The 17,687-nt window shown below is 39.3% G+C and overlaps 1 protein-coding gene across 1 annotated transcript in view; it reads right to left on the bottom strand.

The window, feature by feature from the left end:
* Positions 1–406: 406 nt before the first annotated feature.
* LOC136863257 (RNA-binding protein with serine-rich domain 1-A) overlaps positions 407–17,687 on the bottom strand; it is a 142,123-nt gene continuing 124,842 nt past the window's right edge. The window contains exons 6-7 of the mRNA XM_067139640.2: positions 6,399–6,528; positions 407–798 (exon numbers count right to left, since the gene is read on the bottom strand). Coding sequence (XP_066995741.2) covers positions 672–798; positions 6,399–6,528 — 257 coding nt within the window. The 3' untranslated portion in view covers positions 407–671. The remainder of the gene's footprint in view (positions 799–6,398; positions 6,529–17,687) is intronic.

Below are 17,687 nucleotides of genomic sequence, written 5' to 3'. Positions count from 1 at the left end.
GTATCTGCACTATATTGCTATTCTTATTTAACATCTTTGATTTTCCTGTGTCTTGATTTTCTATGGGTGTGGTATTGCGATACTGATGTTTATGGTCTGATGTAGGTTGGGACATCAGTGGTAGCAGAACATTATTGTTATGCTCCCAGTATTGGTAGCTCTTGTGTGTAGCTGTAGGGAGGCCACAAGCAAGATATTAAATTTGTCCCGCAAGAGTTCCTTAGTGAGGCAGAAGCCAAACGGCACAGAGTTGTTACATTCAAACACCTTCAACGCCACTGACCTGAGCTGGGATCGATCCTGCTATCTTGATAACAAAATGAAAATAACCAATTGACTGCATCAGTGAGGTTGGTTTATGCATAAATGAAAGGCCGGGTTAAATATCTTGGTAAGTTATGTTATTTTGTCATATACTTTTAAACTACCTTACTCAGTCTTCATGGTTTAAGGAACTTCGCATTGAACAACTTCTCTTTGTGCACTGCCTCCAGCGGTCTTTATGAAGTTAAATCTTCTGAATTTGAAAACTAAGGAGGAAACTGCCAATAAAATCTCAGCTGAAGGCAATACAATATCACAAATGCTTGATATGACATCAACAGTATATACACAAACACTGAAAAAAAGATTTCTTTGCTATAGCATAAAGAAAATATGACATCTTATCACTAGCGAGAGCTGCTTGAACTGGATCGACTGTACCGCCGTCGGCGAGTTGGACTACGGGTCCTAGTTCTTGGTCGTCGTCGTGGTGGAGTTCTTCGACGTGGAGGTGGTGGTGAACGGCGCCTGTATCTAGGAGAAACAGAAACCATATCAAACAATAAAGAAAATATCTTTAATTTATACATTTTTGGTTATCTGGTAGGTTCCAACTGATACTAATAGATGTAAGTCTGTGTATTCAATACACAATTACATCATTCGAAAACAGCATAGTAAGATGGCATTTGTTCCCATTCCTCATCACAGGTTGTCATGATTAATAGAAGCTGTATAATCATATAGAGGTTTGAGACTGGATAAACAACAGTTACAATTTCAGCACTTGATCCTATCATTCCATGAAATGCAGGAAAACACTACACAGATATACGATATCAATTGGAATGTATGGAGAGTGTGCTATTGGTGAATCTATAGTTCAGACAATGCAAGTGGCTGCACAGTTTGGGGTACGTAGTCGCCAGCTTGCATTCAGGAAACAGTGGGTTCGAACCCCACTGTTGGCAGCACTGAAGATGCTTTTGTATGGTTTCTCATTTTTAGACCAGGCAAATACTGGGGCTGTATCTTAATTAAGGCCATGGTCACTTCCTTCCCACTTCTAGCCCTTTCCTATCCCATCGTCGCCATAAGACCTATCCAGGCCAGTGTGACGCCAAGAAAACTGTAAAAATAAATATATAAATAAATCTATAGTTCAGAGTTGGTTTGTGAAGTACAGGGGTCAATTCATAAGTCATGGCAACTATGTTAGGTTATCTGATAGTGCTGCAACAAGGGAAATCTACAATGTGCACTGGAAGGCCAAAACAAGGTCGGGGTACAGGAGCCAACAACAGGTTGCTCCCTTTGCACACTGACCTGCCATTACGTTTGTCCCATTTTGCATTCCTTTTCTTGTTCCTCTCTCTCTCTCTCTCTATATGTGACTTGATTTGACACTTGTTTGTTTCTTTCCCATACTTGTACAAAGAATTCAGTGCTGTTTGTATTTTATTATGCATAAACTGAACACACATTGACCTCAGTTCGATCCTGGCTCAGTCCGGTGGTATTTGAAGGTGCTCAAATATGTCAGCCTCTTGTTGGTAGATTTAATGCCATGTTAAAGAACTGCGTTGGGACAACATTCCGGCACCTCGGTGACTCCAAAAACCGTAAATGTAAGTAGTGGAACGTAAAACCAATATTAATATTATTATTATACATACATACACTTCTCCACAGGAAATATGGGTAATAACGGGGCACGGGATGCACCAATTGCCTTACAATAATTTAAGTATTTACACATTATAATACAAACACTGATGTACAGGTATATACAAAACTCTAGATCACAGAATCTTCATTCTTGTGAGAGGAACGATCGCACAATGTTGCATGTTGACAGAAGAACAGAATGTTGCATAATTCTGTAGATGTTCAGTGGAAGACCCAATTCTTGCGGACTCTTGCGAAGTGCATGTGGAATGAGGCCGTTGACTTACAGGGACTATCAGTACCAGTTTCATCTTCCAGATCCCCTTCAAGTTCTTTATACTTGCAGATTTTTTCAGGGTACTTCCTATCGATGTTGTGGTGATTGCGATGTCAATAATGAAAGCTGTCCCAGTTTCCTTGTTTACCAGTACGATGTCTGGTCTGTTATGTTGACTATTTTGTCTGTCACTACAGCAGTGTCCCAAAAAAGCTTAACTGACTCTTTCTCCAGGAGTGGTGTTGGATGGTACTTGTAATAAGGGATACGCTCCTGAGTTAATTGGTTTTCCTGAGCAAGTGCCTGGTGTATAATTCCTGAGACATGATTGTCCCATCTCATGTATTGTATGGAGGCAAGTACTGGGCAGCCTGCAGTGGTATGGTCGATGGTCTCGAGATGAACAGAGCAACGTCTGCATTTGTTTGGAGAGTATGCTTGTCGGTCCTGCGTACTTTCTATTTTGGAGTGAGTGCACTGACCACTTTATTGCGAGAATGTTTTCTGAAACATTGGATTACGCTTATAACTAGTGTAAGAAAATTCAAACATTAAAATCTCGAGATTTTAAACCCAAATAGGTATTGATATTGAACCCACATAGATTAACCTCATGAAAGCTTGACGTAAATTGTTGTCTGTAACACTACAGACTCCCCTTGTTAGGCTTGCTGATGCAAGCACAGGAAAATAAGACAATCAAAATTAGCTTCACACATCTGGTGATAGATAGCACCTCAGTCAAAAGCAAGAAATAAATGAAATTCAGTCTAGCTCCAGGTAGTAAGAGGTGATTTACGCCCCCCGGGTAGTTTACTTCCTGTGTAGCTGACATCTAGTTTACCAGTAGATGGTTGAATCGGTCCTTAATTGACTCAAATAATGATTATTTTATAAAATAAAATGACCTTTTAAAATTTTTTGCTAGTGGTTTAACATCACACTAACTCACTGAAGGTTTTTGGCAATGCAAGGACGGGAAACCATGGAAAACCATCTTCAGGGTTATCGACAGTGTGATTTAAACCCACCATTTCCCAAATACAAGTTCACAGCTATGCAGCCCTAACTGCATGGCCAATTTGCTTGGTAAAATAAAACAAGCAATGAAAGATGAAGTTGACAAATTACCTGTTGCAGTTACCTAAATTAAGTAATACTTACAAGTTCCCACAATTCATGCAATGTACTGAAATATAATGATAATCCCTTAACATTTAATTGTGAAAATATGAAGCATTGTTTTAGGATGTCAATACATGCATGTTTCTAAGATGTTATGCAACATAACCATCAATAAACCTATCAGAGAGTCTTTGAAATCTAAGGAAAACCTAGTTTCTTGCTTCTCCTGTAAAATTAGTTGAACTGGACTTATAAGGTTTTAATTTTTTAGGTGTGGACATGTGTATTACAAACAGCTATCATCCTTCAAAATAGCTGCCCAGGGCATCAAAAGATTGTTGCCACTGATGGGGAAGGTGTTGCATACTATCAGAGATGTTCGTTGAGTCGATGTGGTCAGTATGCCAATATGTTGCCAATGTGTCGTGCAATGGCTTCTTTAATTTTGGAATGAGATCAAAGTTGCATGAACTGAGATTTTATGAATACAGGTGTTCGAAGACTTCCCACCCCCAATGCTGTTAAAGGTCCCTCACAGGAACCACAGAATGGGCTGTAGCTTTATTATGCATTGCCTACCTTTACCTCACATAGTGACCACTTAGCAACAATGCTCACTACCATGTCTTTCCTTTGGGTGTACTCTATTCATGTGTGCTTGCACAGTAAGTCACTGCTTTCCATTTGTTTCTTATATGTATAATCTTTAATATCATATAATTTTTCTGACACTAGACTCTGATATATTAGACAACATGTCTTCTATATGATGAACAACAGTATAATCTGATAAAAGTACTTTTAGACATGAAAGCCCAAAAGCCTATATCATGTCTATAAGTACGGGCTGTGAAAGCATGAATGGCAACAAAAGTATTTTTTTTTTAGCTTCATCTCAGTCTAAATAAATATTTATCCATTTATTCAATAAGCAGGTACAATTTTCCAGGCAACACCAGTAAATTTATAACTTGCTACTTACAATTTTATTGTTCTTATTTTACCCATTAACTTGACTTACTTTATTTGATTAGAGAAGAAATAAATGGAGTAGGTTTTATCCACACCTTTTATATAACTGGTTTTAGTCTTATTAAATTTTAGGTTTAGTTGGCTCAGAATCTTACTTTCACTGCTCATATTTTTGCAGCATACAACACACTCAAGATATGGTTGATGTACAAGTCCAGTTTAACCAAGAAGCAAAGCAAAGTCATCTCTGTACAGGCTATGAAGGCCTATGGAGGGGTGAAATGTAAAGGCTTCCACTAACCGTAACCTCAGCACTTGGCGGGGTAGAGTGTTTAGCTCTACGCCCGGCCGCCTTTGCCCCCAGGAACAAGTCCAGTTTGCATTAGACTGCAAGTTACAAGTGTCACCCCTAGTCAATTAACCACTGTTTCTAAGTTAGTGTAAACTAAATTGGAGACAAGTGCTAGTTAATATATACACTATGCTGCGATTTTGGAGCAACCAAGTCCATTTTTACGTACCGTAAAGTGGGGTAACTTCAGCCATACAGGGTAACTTTGGCCACTGACGAATAGCAACACTTATTTTCTCCTGCCTCCTATACTGAAAAATATGAACCACTTGCAACAACTAAAATGCACATACAATAGAATGCTCTATCAACACTTGGTAGCCCAAATAACACTGGTGGGCTCATTGTTGTGTCAATCGTTTTTTTTCTCAGCACCGACTATTGCCTTCTCTGGTAACAGTAGAAAACAAACTGTTCTCTAGTCCCAGCATTCGATTCTCCATTCCAGTGGTTTATGGGGTCAAAATGTAAGTTCGTCTGGTAACTGATCAACACAATTTGATGAATTTTATTCAAATAGGTTTTTCAGGAAATAGTTTTGTGATAAAAGATGTCATCTTCCGGGGTAACTTTGGCCATGCCAAGAACGTACAGGAAAACATTATGCAGCCGCAGATATTGTAATTACAATCCTGTTTACTTCAAGAACACTTTAGAAGAGATTAATAAAGGCACAATAACAATAAACAGGGAAGTTTATCCCAACAGGGAGGGGAAAGAGTTTCCATTTTCAATGATAAATAGACGGATGTCAGTTGACATGGACGATACACATTTAAGAACTTGATTGACGGCCAAGATATTTTCTAATTTAGAAGACAGTGTGTTATGAGGACAGTCTACAAGATTGCTTCTTTTCCAACCTCCTTTTCTCTCCACACAATTGGGCTTTATGATTTCCGTACCTTTTATTTATTATCTTTTGTACCATTTCAAATATTTATGCAATCCAACATGTAATTTGTAATATCATACAATGCTTGTACGCTTAGGCTAAATAAAATAGTTTCTTCTTTGGGAAAAAAGTGAATTTGATCACTATACATCCGTTTCACCATAAATCATTTAAATTTGTTTGTGATTGTTGATACTGGACGTTTTTCAGGTTTTTAAAACACATTCACAGTGGCCGAAGTAACACATCGAAGAAAACTTTGTTTCTTGAGTTATTTTTATGGTGGCCCAAGTTACCCCAAAACATGGGGTAACTCCAGCCACTCTTTCGATAATCATTATTCATTACTGAATAACAATTAGAATTATGTTCATATTTAAAAATGAAGAACAAGCATGGCAGAATTTTTATTATATTTTTCAGAAAATTAGGGTGAATATTCCACATTTTATTTTTAAAAATATACGAAAAAGTGGCTGAAGTTACCCCGTTTTACGGCATTTAAATTGTTTGCATATGCTCCAATAGGGTGCAGGAGTGACCAAAACCGTTACAGAGCATTCTACGAATTTATAATCCACTGCTGGGGCCAGGCATTCTAAATGCCCTTCAGCAGAATTGCCAATTACTACACTGATATATCACTATATTCCCCACAGCAAGAGTGTGAAATCAGCCAAAAGTCTGAGAACCACTGAATTAATAAAAGCAAGTTCCATGCAAAGACAATTCTACACAGAGAGACTTGGAACATATATGGCCCTTCTGATATGCCACCTAGCTTAACTATTCCCAGTTTAGTATACGTGTGTTGAGACAGGAAATGTTGAATTCTATAGCCATACCTTGGAGGAGATCTTCCCCAGCGTGGTGGAGGCCTACGGATTGGTGGAGGTGGACTGCGGCGAGGTGGAACTGGACGAGGCTTAGGGAGAAGAACTGGAGCGGCAGTGACCTCTTGTCCATCAATCTGACCTAGAAAAATAAAAAGAATGAACTATGATAATACCACCACCCAAACTTGCAAAGATGGTTTCACTGTACACTGGATAATCAGGATAGTGCATTTAAGGTTCACGGAATTCTTTTGTGGATACCAAGGATACTGTGGATATTTCTGAGGGGGGGAAAAATCAATCTCAATGTCATGTTTCACAATGCTACTGATATCATTTTTATTTAATTAATGCAGGCAATATAGCTCATATTACAGTCCTGTATTAAAGTAGTGAATAAAAAAGCAAATGCAAAATATAATACATCCAAGGTCACACTGGTGTAGTGATCAACTGTCTGATTCAAAATTATGTAAACTCCAGTTTAAACCTCTATAACTATTGAAAGAGTGGGCCACCAAAATTTGTCTCCTTTCTTTCTATGTTTAGAAGTGGCATAGCATATTTATTCATGTGTTCAATGCTTCAGATATTTTGACAAGTTTGGAATAATTTTTTTTTTGCTAGTGGCCTTACATCGCACCGACAAAGATAGGTTTTATGGCGATGATGGGATAGGAAAGGCACAGCCCCAGCATTTGCTTGGTGTGAAAATGGGAAACCACAGAAAACCATCTTCAGGGCTGTATGGTGCAGAGACTTGGACAGTACGGAAGAAAGACAAAAGAAGATTGCAGGCACAAGAGATGTGGATATGAAGGAGAATAGAATAAGTGAAGTGAGAAGACCAGGTAAGAAATGAAGAGGTATCATGAAGAGTTGGAGAGAAGAACAAACTATGTTTCATATCATTTGTCTTGTAGGTGCTATCATGTGTTATATGTTGCTATTTGATAAGTTGTATTTTGCTCAATTGATTTGTTCGAGGAGCGACTGTTTATTGAAAGAAGGAATGGTGAAAGGTAAAAGAAGAAAAGTGTGCCACACCAAGGTCTCCTTGGGTCGCAACGTTCTATTATCACATTCTTTGGCAATGTCAATGACAACCAGTGTGTACAATGTTCCCTAATGTGATGTAATATTCACTTCTCTTTGACAGATGGTGCTCTCTGACCATTTGAAATGTTCAAAGCATTTCTCTCTCTCGACTGATTATTCTTTTGGTCTCTCTTGAAGAGGCAACAATGTCTGGTGTGGTCTAGAATGAGATGTTGGACCGCGGCGTAAAAATGTATGAATTTAAATGGTATTTTGTGTGGAATTACGGTCCGCCCTACTGGACTCCCTGCCTTGAGTCAATACTGATTATTATATAGAGCCTACAGGTTCTGCTCTTCAAAATATAAGATATTTATTACACTTTGGGGTCTGTCATAGTTATTCTGATCTTGTATTTTGATTTTCTGTTCTGCAGACTTTTATGTATTTCGACCGATTGCGAGCTATATATATCTACATATATTTCGGTTTACGTTTAATTAATTTTGCAGTAAAATGAAAATGTTAAAGGTCCACCTTTTCAGTACAATGAATGTTTATTGATGTGAGTATATATCACATAACGTTTAAAGAAGATTGGTACTAGTTTCGACGCTTCGAAACCACCTGAATTAAGCCTGTTAATTACCGCAACTTAAGAGAACAAGGTTTATTCTTCCCACTGATGTTACCTTATGATATATGCACCTCAAGCTGGACTATTCTCTTGTTTATCAAGACTCAACAACTGGGATACCTTCTCAAAACATTCATATTTTACGGTCAGACGCACCTCATCATTTCAATTGGTTATAATCTAACAGTGACTTTATAGGTGCTGTCATGTGTTTTAGATGGTCATACGCACCATACTCTCATCATTTTAACGTTACATTTAAAATTTTCCTTAGTAGATTCATTCAAGTATACTATATAGATACACCTTATGTTCTACAAACCTCAAGCTGGACTATTTTCTCGTGTATCATACCTTAACAATTGTGTTACCTTCTCTGATTTGCTTTCATTGTTTTAACTTGTTACAATTTAACTTTTAACATTAGTCCTTGTATTTGCTGTCATGTGTTTTATATTTTAACTAGTCATAGTTTAACATTTGTCTTGTAGGTGCTATCATGTGTTATATGTTGCTATTTGATAAGTTGTATTTTGCTCAATTGATTTGTTGGCTGATGACAACGCGCAATGAGCGTCGAAACTAGTACCAATCTTCTTTAAACGTTATGTGATATATACTCACAACAATAAACATTCATTGTATTGAAAAGGTGGATCTTTAACATTTTCATTTTACTGTAATCCCAGTTCAATACAGAACAGAATGAAGTTTGTAACTTTCAATAATTAATTTTGTGTGTTTTTGTTCTATACGTGAGACCAGAAAGTGATACCGGTCTGTGTAACTGGTGTGGATGCATGTGGCTTCGATTTGAGACCCTTGAATGAGCGTGGGCTAATTTGTGGCGATCCAATGTCAAAGTCTGGGATTTTGTTCGAGCTCAGGTGCCTGCGATCTTGTCTGTCATGCTGTACGGGCATGCTCGTATCGTGTCTTGACACTTACATTATACTGGGTTTGTTTCGCCATGGTCTCTATGCATGTGCGTGCGTGTATGTTTGTGAAAATTTGTGTTATTTCCATTTCTCACGGGTGCTAGTTTAGCTCCGCAGTTACTCCTTTATTTACATTTGCTCTTGGCTTTAATTGCCTGATTAGTCATTTATTTTAAAGATTTCTCCTTTCTGTTTATATGTGTCATTGTTAGGAATGCTTGCTGATCTCAGTAACTATGACAACCTCTCATCCTCCTTGCTTTTGTTTTGTGTTATTTACTGTTTTACCCTTTTGTTTTTCTCTCTGGGGTTGCAGTCTCTATGGAGTTGATTGTTGTGGCCCGCGACCTTTGAAACGATGATGGTGACTCGAGTTTATCATTACTGTAGATCCCTTTTCGAGTGATTTTTTTTTTGGAGTGAGATGTGTTCTTTCACGCAAGTCCAACTCTTCATTACGGAGAAAGGAATGCTTTATGTTACGAACTACTTTGTTGTTCCGAGAAAAATTTAGTTTGATTGCTAATGTACACTGACTGACAGAGCAAATGCAACACCAAGAAGGAGTGCTTCGAAAGGGATGAAAGTTGGGGGAAAAACAGAGACGGCACGGACGAATAATTGATGTTTATTTCAAACCGATATGCAGGTTACACAATGCGCACGGCATCGACTCAGTAGGATGTAGGACCACCGCGAGCGGCGATGCACGCAGAAACACGTCGAGGTACAGAGTCAATAAGAGTGCGGATGGTGTCCTGAGGGATGGTTCTCCATTCTCTGTCAACCATTTGCCACAGTTGGTCGTCCGTACGAGGCTGGGGCAGAGTTTGCAAACGGCGTCCAATGAGATCCCACACGTGTTCGATTGGTGAGAGATCCGGAGAGTACGCTGGCCACGGAAGCATCTGTACACCTCGTAGAGCCTGTTGGGAGATGCGAGCAGTGTGTGGGCGGGCATTATCCTGCTGAAACAGAGCATTGGGCAGCCCCTGAAGGTACGGGAGTGCCACCGGCTGCAGCACATGCTGCACGTAGCGGTGGGCATTTAACGTGCCTTGAATACGCACTAGAGGTGACGTGGAATCATACGCAATAGCGCCCCAAACCATGATGCCGCGTTGTCTAGCGGTAGGGCGCTCCACAGTTACTGCCGGATTTGACCTTTCTCCACGCCGACGCCACACTCGTTTGCGGTGACTATCACTGACAGAACAGAAGCGTGACTCATCGGAGAACACGACGTTCCGCCATTCCCTCATCAAAGTCGCTCTAGCCCGGCACCATGCCAGGCGTGCACGTCTATGCTGTGGAGTCAATGGTTGTCTTCTGAGCGGACGCCGGGAGTGCAGGCCTCCTTCAACCAATCGACGGGAAATTGTTCTGGTCGATATTGGAACAGCCAGGGTGTCTTGCACATGCTGAAGAATGGCGGTTGACGTGGCGTGCGGGGCTGCCACCGCTTGGCGGCGGATGCGCCGATCCTCGCGTGCTGACGTCACTCGGGCTGCGCCTGGACCCCTCGCACGTGCCATATGTCCCTGCGCCAACCATCTTCGCCACAGGCGCTGCACCGTGGACACATCCCTATGGGTATCGGCTGCGATTTGACGAAGCGACCAACCTGCCCTTCTCAGCCCGATCACCATACCCCTCGTAAAGTCGTCTGTCTGCTGGAAATGCCTCCGTTGACGGCGGCCTGGCATTCTTAGCTATACACGTGTCCTGTGGCACACGACAACACGTTCTACAATGACTGTCGGCTGAGAAATCACGGTACGAAGTGGGCCATTCGCCAACGCCGTGTCCCATTTATCGTTCGCTACGTGCGCAGCACAGCGGCGCATTTCACATCATGAGCATACCTCAGTGACGTCAGTCTACCCTGCAATTGGCATAAAGTTCTGACCACTCCTTCTTGGTGTTGCATTTGCTCTGTCAGTCAGTGTATTTACCAAGCTTCATAATGTTACTACAGCAACCTTATTGATGTTTGTTAAAACGATGTGTGTAATCAGAAGGAAATATGACTCTCTGGGACTGATTATGTAAGTAAGTTGTTCTCTGCATCCCCTGTTTCTTTTGTTCTTTATTCATTTGCATTATATTTGTGTTAATAAACCTTTTCATTCGATCCAATCCTTCCTGGGGGTTCATGCCTCTATTACTTCCTTCCTGTAATTTTAAGAGGCACGGGTTTAGTTCCAGGCAGTTTCTGGCCTGTTCTGACCGAGTCCATGGAGCTGAGGTAAATGGGTGAGTACATATATGTATGTTTCATGTTTGTCCGGGCGTGTCCGGTGGAAAAAGAAGGAAAAAATATAAAATGCTGGACAACATAAAATGAAAGACAAATTTGGATATAAGAAACTTGGCTATGGACAGGAAATATGGAAGAGATTTATCACAGACAAGAGGTTTATCAAATGACAAGAGTTTCCAAAACACAGAATACCTGAAGGACAGGAGCTGCCAAAAGGAAGAATACCTGAATATATGATTATTATTTTTATGCATTTTTATTCACAGAATATGCCATTTTATTCCTGTTGATATTTTAGTATTACATATTTCTGTGAAGAAGATAAAATAACGGCTGAGGGAGGCAGGTGTGTGCAGTAGGCATTAAGGAGTACAATAAAACCTTGCAATGTGATTGTAAAAAAATCGTAATACAACATAATTTCAAGTGTTCTCAATAAGCTTCCGATGTTCTTATCTGTATTAATAAAAAGAGTTGATGTCAATTTAGTGAAGAAAGGTTTTCTCAGTAGTGTCATAACTAATGCTTCAATTAGTGTTATTATAAACTACTAATACAAAAACTTTGATCAATGCATTTATTTTATATAGAATTTTATTTGATAGAGAAAGGAAAGGCTTGCCACTCACTTAACACAGCGATGATGGGACGGTGGTGTTGCCATATTTGGTTGCGACTGAGCGTTGTACTCCATACGGCTGTCAGCTGATACCAAATATTCTGTAGAAAGGTACATTAATGTTTTATGCGGTTATGTAAAACTTTTCCCATGAATATTTTTACCTGAGAGCTTTGGACCTCAAATGGCAAGTTTTAAAAGTTTTCCCCCTTAATCTCTCTTATAGTAAGAGATTGTAATTAACTGTTTACACAAGTTGCTTTACGTCGCACTGACACAGATAGGTCTTATGGCGACGATGGGAGAGGAAAGGACTAGGAGTGGGAAGGAAGCAGCCGTGGCCTTAATTAAGGTATAGTCCCAGCATTTGCCTAGTGTGAAAATGGGAAACCACGGAAAACCATCTTCAGAGCTGCCGACGGTGGGGTTCGAACTCACTATCTCTCGAATACTGGATACCTGCCACATTTAAGCGACTGCAGCTATCGAGCTCGGTAAATTTTATTTAATTATTTATTTATTTATTTATTTATTTCAAAGAGTCTGTACAGAGTTTTCTTCCAAGTTTGACCCTGTGAAATATCTATACCTAAGCAAGATTTCCGTCTCCACTTGCTAGACAAAAAACAGATAAGGAAACAACAAACAAAACAATATAAATTTAGTAACAAATGGCCTAAGGTCAGCTCACTTTGGAGATCCATTAGCCATGGCAATACGGCAACTGTATAAGAATGGCATGCAATAAGATAAAATAAAACCATTTACGGTACGGCATATGAAGGCTATTAAACCTTCACCTCATTCCTTGCTGGACTGGCAAACCTTGCACATTTCTCATGACCTACTCAGGTTTGCTAACCCAGCCATCACATTACAACACTTGCCGTGTTAGTGTGCCACCTACTCACGTTGCGATTTTTCCACTTGAGCTACTTCCTTGTTACCAGTACACATTACCTAACTTCACCTCCAAAACAATCTCCTAAACCAACCATAATCACATATAAATTTCGTCCCTGCAATTCACTTCCTATATACCTTCAATTCAACCTCTTATTCCTCATCTCTCTAACCATCATCTTTCACTATTCATCAATCTTTACATCTCACTAGATCCACCTCTTAATCATAATCACTCTTCAACCAAATTCCATAGTAATCACTCTTAGCAACCTTCACTCCGTAATATACATACAATAAACCAGCAATAATCATCTTACTATTCATAAACCACCATGCACCAAGCCCTCCTCTCACCTTATACCACCACTTACAATTCAATACATTTCAATTATCAAACCTGTCCACCTTGCGTTATCATCTGCCAACCTAAATGAATTACGAACACACTCTATTAAAATAACAATACCTCAATTCATTCCACTCACTTTCCAGCTTAATCCTTCTCTCCTTCGTCAGACCAGACTCCACATATCTATCACGTACAATTCAACTATCAAACCCGACCATCTTCCCTTATTCCTACTCACATTAAATTATCCATCCATCTTTGACCATACTCACTCTTAGCAACAATCACTCAAAATACAGACACATACCACCAAATCATCCTCTTATACAATTAACAATCCCACTCCATCACCTTAATTCACTCTGCATTTCAAATCCTCACAGTCACTATAACTTACTCATTCTTAACCAACTGAACCATCTTTACCACCATGTCTTCATCCACTATTCCCTTACTTACTAACTTAATAACTTACTAACTTTACTTGACTTTTTACTTCTTGTTACTATGCTCTCATATATTTTTTCATTCCCCATAGATCCCTCAAACTCCTGCTCCTCCCTTTGTTCATAAACAGTTCTATTCTCTCCCTGTCTGACCTTTCCTTTCCACTGTGCAAGTCCATTCCTTCACTGTGTTCACCTCTCTGCCTTTCCTCTTCTCCGGCTATGTCCATAGCTGCTTCCCTAAACATTTCTATTCTCACCCTCTTGTCCACTGATCTTCCCTTTTCACTATGCACGACCACTCTTTCACTATATTCATCTCCCTGCCTTTCAATTCAATTCAATTCAATTCAATTCAATTCAATTCAAATCAAATCAAATCAAATCAAATCAAAATATCTTTATTTGCAAATGAGGTGTCTACATCGGTGGCAAAAGGTACACTAAAATACATTATTGTCAAGCACTAAATATTAAATTAACAAGAGAAGAAAATTTTCCCACAATACAATATTATACAATTTACACTAACATTTTTTTCTATTAAACATACAGCTCATCCTTAATAAATTTATATTGTTTACAAAATTCTACTTATAATATCTCCTGTACTACTTACAAATATAGTCAACTGAGATACAGTATGTGGAATTACTTCAAATGATACTATACAACTGGTATAAGATTAAAATTTACATTGCATTTATTTACTTTTTTTTTTTACCCATTCTGGAACCTAAGTAGCAAAATGACCTGCTGCGTTTTAACCAGAGCCCCTTTTGCCACCACTTTTCAGAGTTACTGAAGGGCCTTCACAGCTACCGTAGCAGTCCCAGGGCCCTCGAAGTCCCCACTGTACTTCACCCCTACAGGCAGTCCCCTACTTTGGCTGTCCAAACTCCTTAGACCAGGGGATGGAATTAATTTATTCACACACATTTTTTATTTACAATAACCTGCACTGGTCGAATGCCCTCTAACATTTCATTTATTTTCTCTGTTGCTGCTTATTCTCTTCTTTTTGGAAAAGGATCAAACACTACCCCTGGTAAACTGTTCCACTCCTTCACACCTGTCCCAATGAATGAAAATTTACCCCAATCGCTTCTGCTAAAATTCCTTCTAATTTTATATTTGTGGTCAGTCCTGCCGATATAATTATTTTCCAACTGAAGCCTCTCACGGATATCTCCCCATGCTTCTTCTCCTGTATAGGCTCTATATCATCCTATAAGTCTAGTTTTCTCCCTTCTCTTACTTAAAGTTTCCCACCCAAGTTCCTTTAACATTTCTGATACACTACTCTTTCTCCTGAAATCCCCTGTTACAAATCTTGCTGCTTTCCTCTGCACACTATCTATTTCTTTTATTAGGTATTCTTGGTGGGGATCCCAAACAATGTTTGCATATTCCAATAATGGACGAACCATACTTAAGTAACTTTTCTCTTTTAATTCTTTGTTGCATCCTTTAAGCAGCCTCATTATGACATGTAATGATCTGTATGCTTTCCCAACAATGTCATCCACATGACCCTTCCAGTGCAAATTACTTTCAAATCTCACACCTAAGTATTTGCACTTGGCATCTTTTGGGATAACTACCTCACCCAAAGTATATTCAAATTCAGTTTTAAAACTCCTGTTTGTAAATGTTGTAACAGTTGATTTGCCTCCATTATCCTTCATATTATTCTCTTCAACCCATTGTTGGATACTCTCAAGGTCCCTTTGTACTTCTGAACAATCCTCAATGTTATTTATTTCCCTACAAACAATTAGGTCATCTGCATACGATATGATTTTTGATGTTATATTATTCCCTAAATCATTTACGTATATTAAGAAAAGTAACGGACCGATTATACTACCCTGTGCAATTCCCTTACAAACTTTCTCTTCCTGTGATATATTATTTCCTACTTTGACTTTCTGAACCCTTGAATTTTTTTTTTTTTTTTGCTATGGGCTTTACATCGCATTGACACAGATAGGTCTTATGGCGACGAACCCTTGAATTTAGAAATGTTTTTATCCAACGTGTAACCCTTACGTCCAATCCTATTCCCTCCAATTTCTTTAATAATATTCCATGTTCCACTCTATCAAAGGCTTTGGAAAGATCTATGGCTATGCAATCTAACTGGCCTCCTGAATCCAACTGATCTGATATGTCCTACTGAAATCCCACCAGTTGTGCCTCACAAGAAAATTTCTTTCTAAATCCATACTGGCTCCTCATGAACCAGTTTTTATCATCACATATGCCTCTGATGAACTTTGATATTAAACTCTCCAGTATTTTACAAACTATACTTACTCACTCAACTTCCTGTTTCCCTTGGTTCTTTCCTTATCACTCTGTCCGTCTTCTCCGACACTGCTTTCTATAACTTGCCTTTCTTCCACTTGCTTCTCCAACACTTCTTCTTGTTTCAAATTCTCTTCTAAGTCCCATAATTTCGTCACTGTCCAAAATCTGGTCCATTGGCCATTGGTTACCACTAATTCTTAACCCCTAATGTGAGCTCTTAATCCTTGAAGTCTGGCCCTCACTAAATGTTTCTTAAGGGTTTTTATATTCTTAATCCCTTCTCTTCCATGTCCCTCTTAATCAAAATTTTTGTACTCTGTAGATTACATGCGTTTCTTATCACTATTTCCGGCATCAGGGTGGATAACAACTTCACTTTTATCGGCCTGTTATCCTGTGCTTTACCCAGTTGCAGTGGGCGCTCAGGAGCACACGAGCACCCAGTTTTAATACATTTTTACGCATTCATGAATAATTTAAAACTTTCCTTTCTATCGACCTGATTTCGACAATCAATCAAAATCATTCGACTTATATTGAAGCTCTGCAATACCGACAGTTCGTTTTGACTGACAGTGCAGCGAGCACACTGGGTAATGCGCTATTGTGCTGAAGACTATACGCATGTGCAAAGCAGATGACGTCATGGTTTATGCACTGATATTCCCATCTGCGACGAGCACGGTAAGGTACGTGTCTTGCCGTCTAGAGCCACCCTCAAACCAGTGGCAGTATTACAGTTGACCACAAGGGTCCGCCACCTCCCCTATTGCAGTTAGCCACAGCATCCCAGGAGCTACTATTGCATTACATTAACGGCAGATTTCACTAGTAATTCTGAATAGGCATTTTCTAGCTCATTGTGAACAGGTGTTCGTAATCACGGGAAGAAGTTTGCTTTACTTTGTGATTGGAAAATTTTCTCAAGTGAATTTATTTGAGTGTTGTGTTTTGCTTCTCAGTTTGTATGGTTTGTAACCATAGTATTCTTTGTGTAAGAGGAAATTAATTCAGTTCACGTAATTTTAACCAGCGAAATATTAACCTTTCAGGATAAGTTAGAAATTAAAAGGCTTGGACCGGACAGACCAGATTTGATTATCGAAAAAGTTACAAAATATGACAAACGCGAGTATAGGCATAAGTTTAAGAGAGAAGTGTACGAAACACGCAAGTGGCTCTGTGGATGTAGATCTAGGAATGCGCTTTTTTGTTTGCCCTGTTTATTGTTCAACAAAGAAGTGTATGGAATTCAGCTGGGTGCACAGACCTTGCTCATTTGAGTACAAAAATTAATAAACATGAAAATTCTCATGCACACAAAAACGCGAGTATTGAATTCCTTATGCTAGTGTTGTCTATAATTTCCAAGGCGAGAATAATTAACATGTGATACAGTAGAACTCTGATTAACCAAGATAATGTGGAGACTATTGGGGTCAAATCAAAAACAATTATTTTAAAAAATCATCCGGTAAATGCGGTACACATTATTTCTACGCTTCTCGTCATACCCAGGTGAACTTTGTGCTATTAAAAAACCAAGAATAGTGCTTGCATCCTTCAACATTCACAGTGCAGTAAAGTTATTATGAATTTTACTTTTGTTCTACACTGACACAGCCTGCCCCGTGGTGTAGGAATAGCACGCCCGCCTCTTACCGAGATGCCCCGGGTTAGATTTACGGCCAGGTCAGGGATTTTTACCTGGATTTGAGGGCTGACTTGAGGTCCACTCAGCCTACGTGATTACAATTGAGGCGCTATCTGACAGTGTGATGGCGGCCCA

This window comes from Anabrus simplex, chromosome 2, assembly GCF_040414725.1.
Source record: "Anabrus simplex isolate iqAnaSimp1 chromosome 2, ASM4041472v1, whole genome shotgun sequence".
Taxonomy (NCBI): Eukaryota; Metazoa; Arthropoda; class Insecta; order Orthoptera; family Tettigoniidae; genus Anabrus; species Anabrus simplex.
The sequence above is the reverse complement of the archived record's forward strand: the minus strand, read 5'-3'. Positions and strand labels throughout refer to the sequence as shown.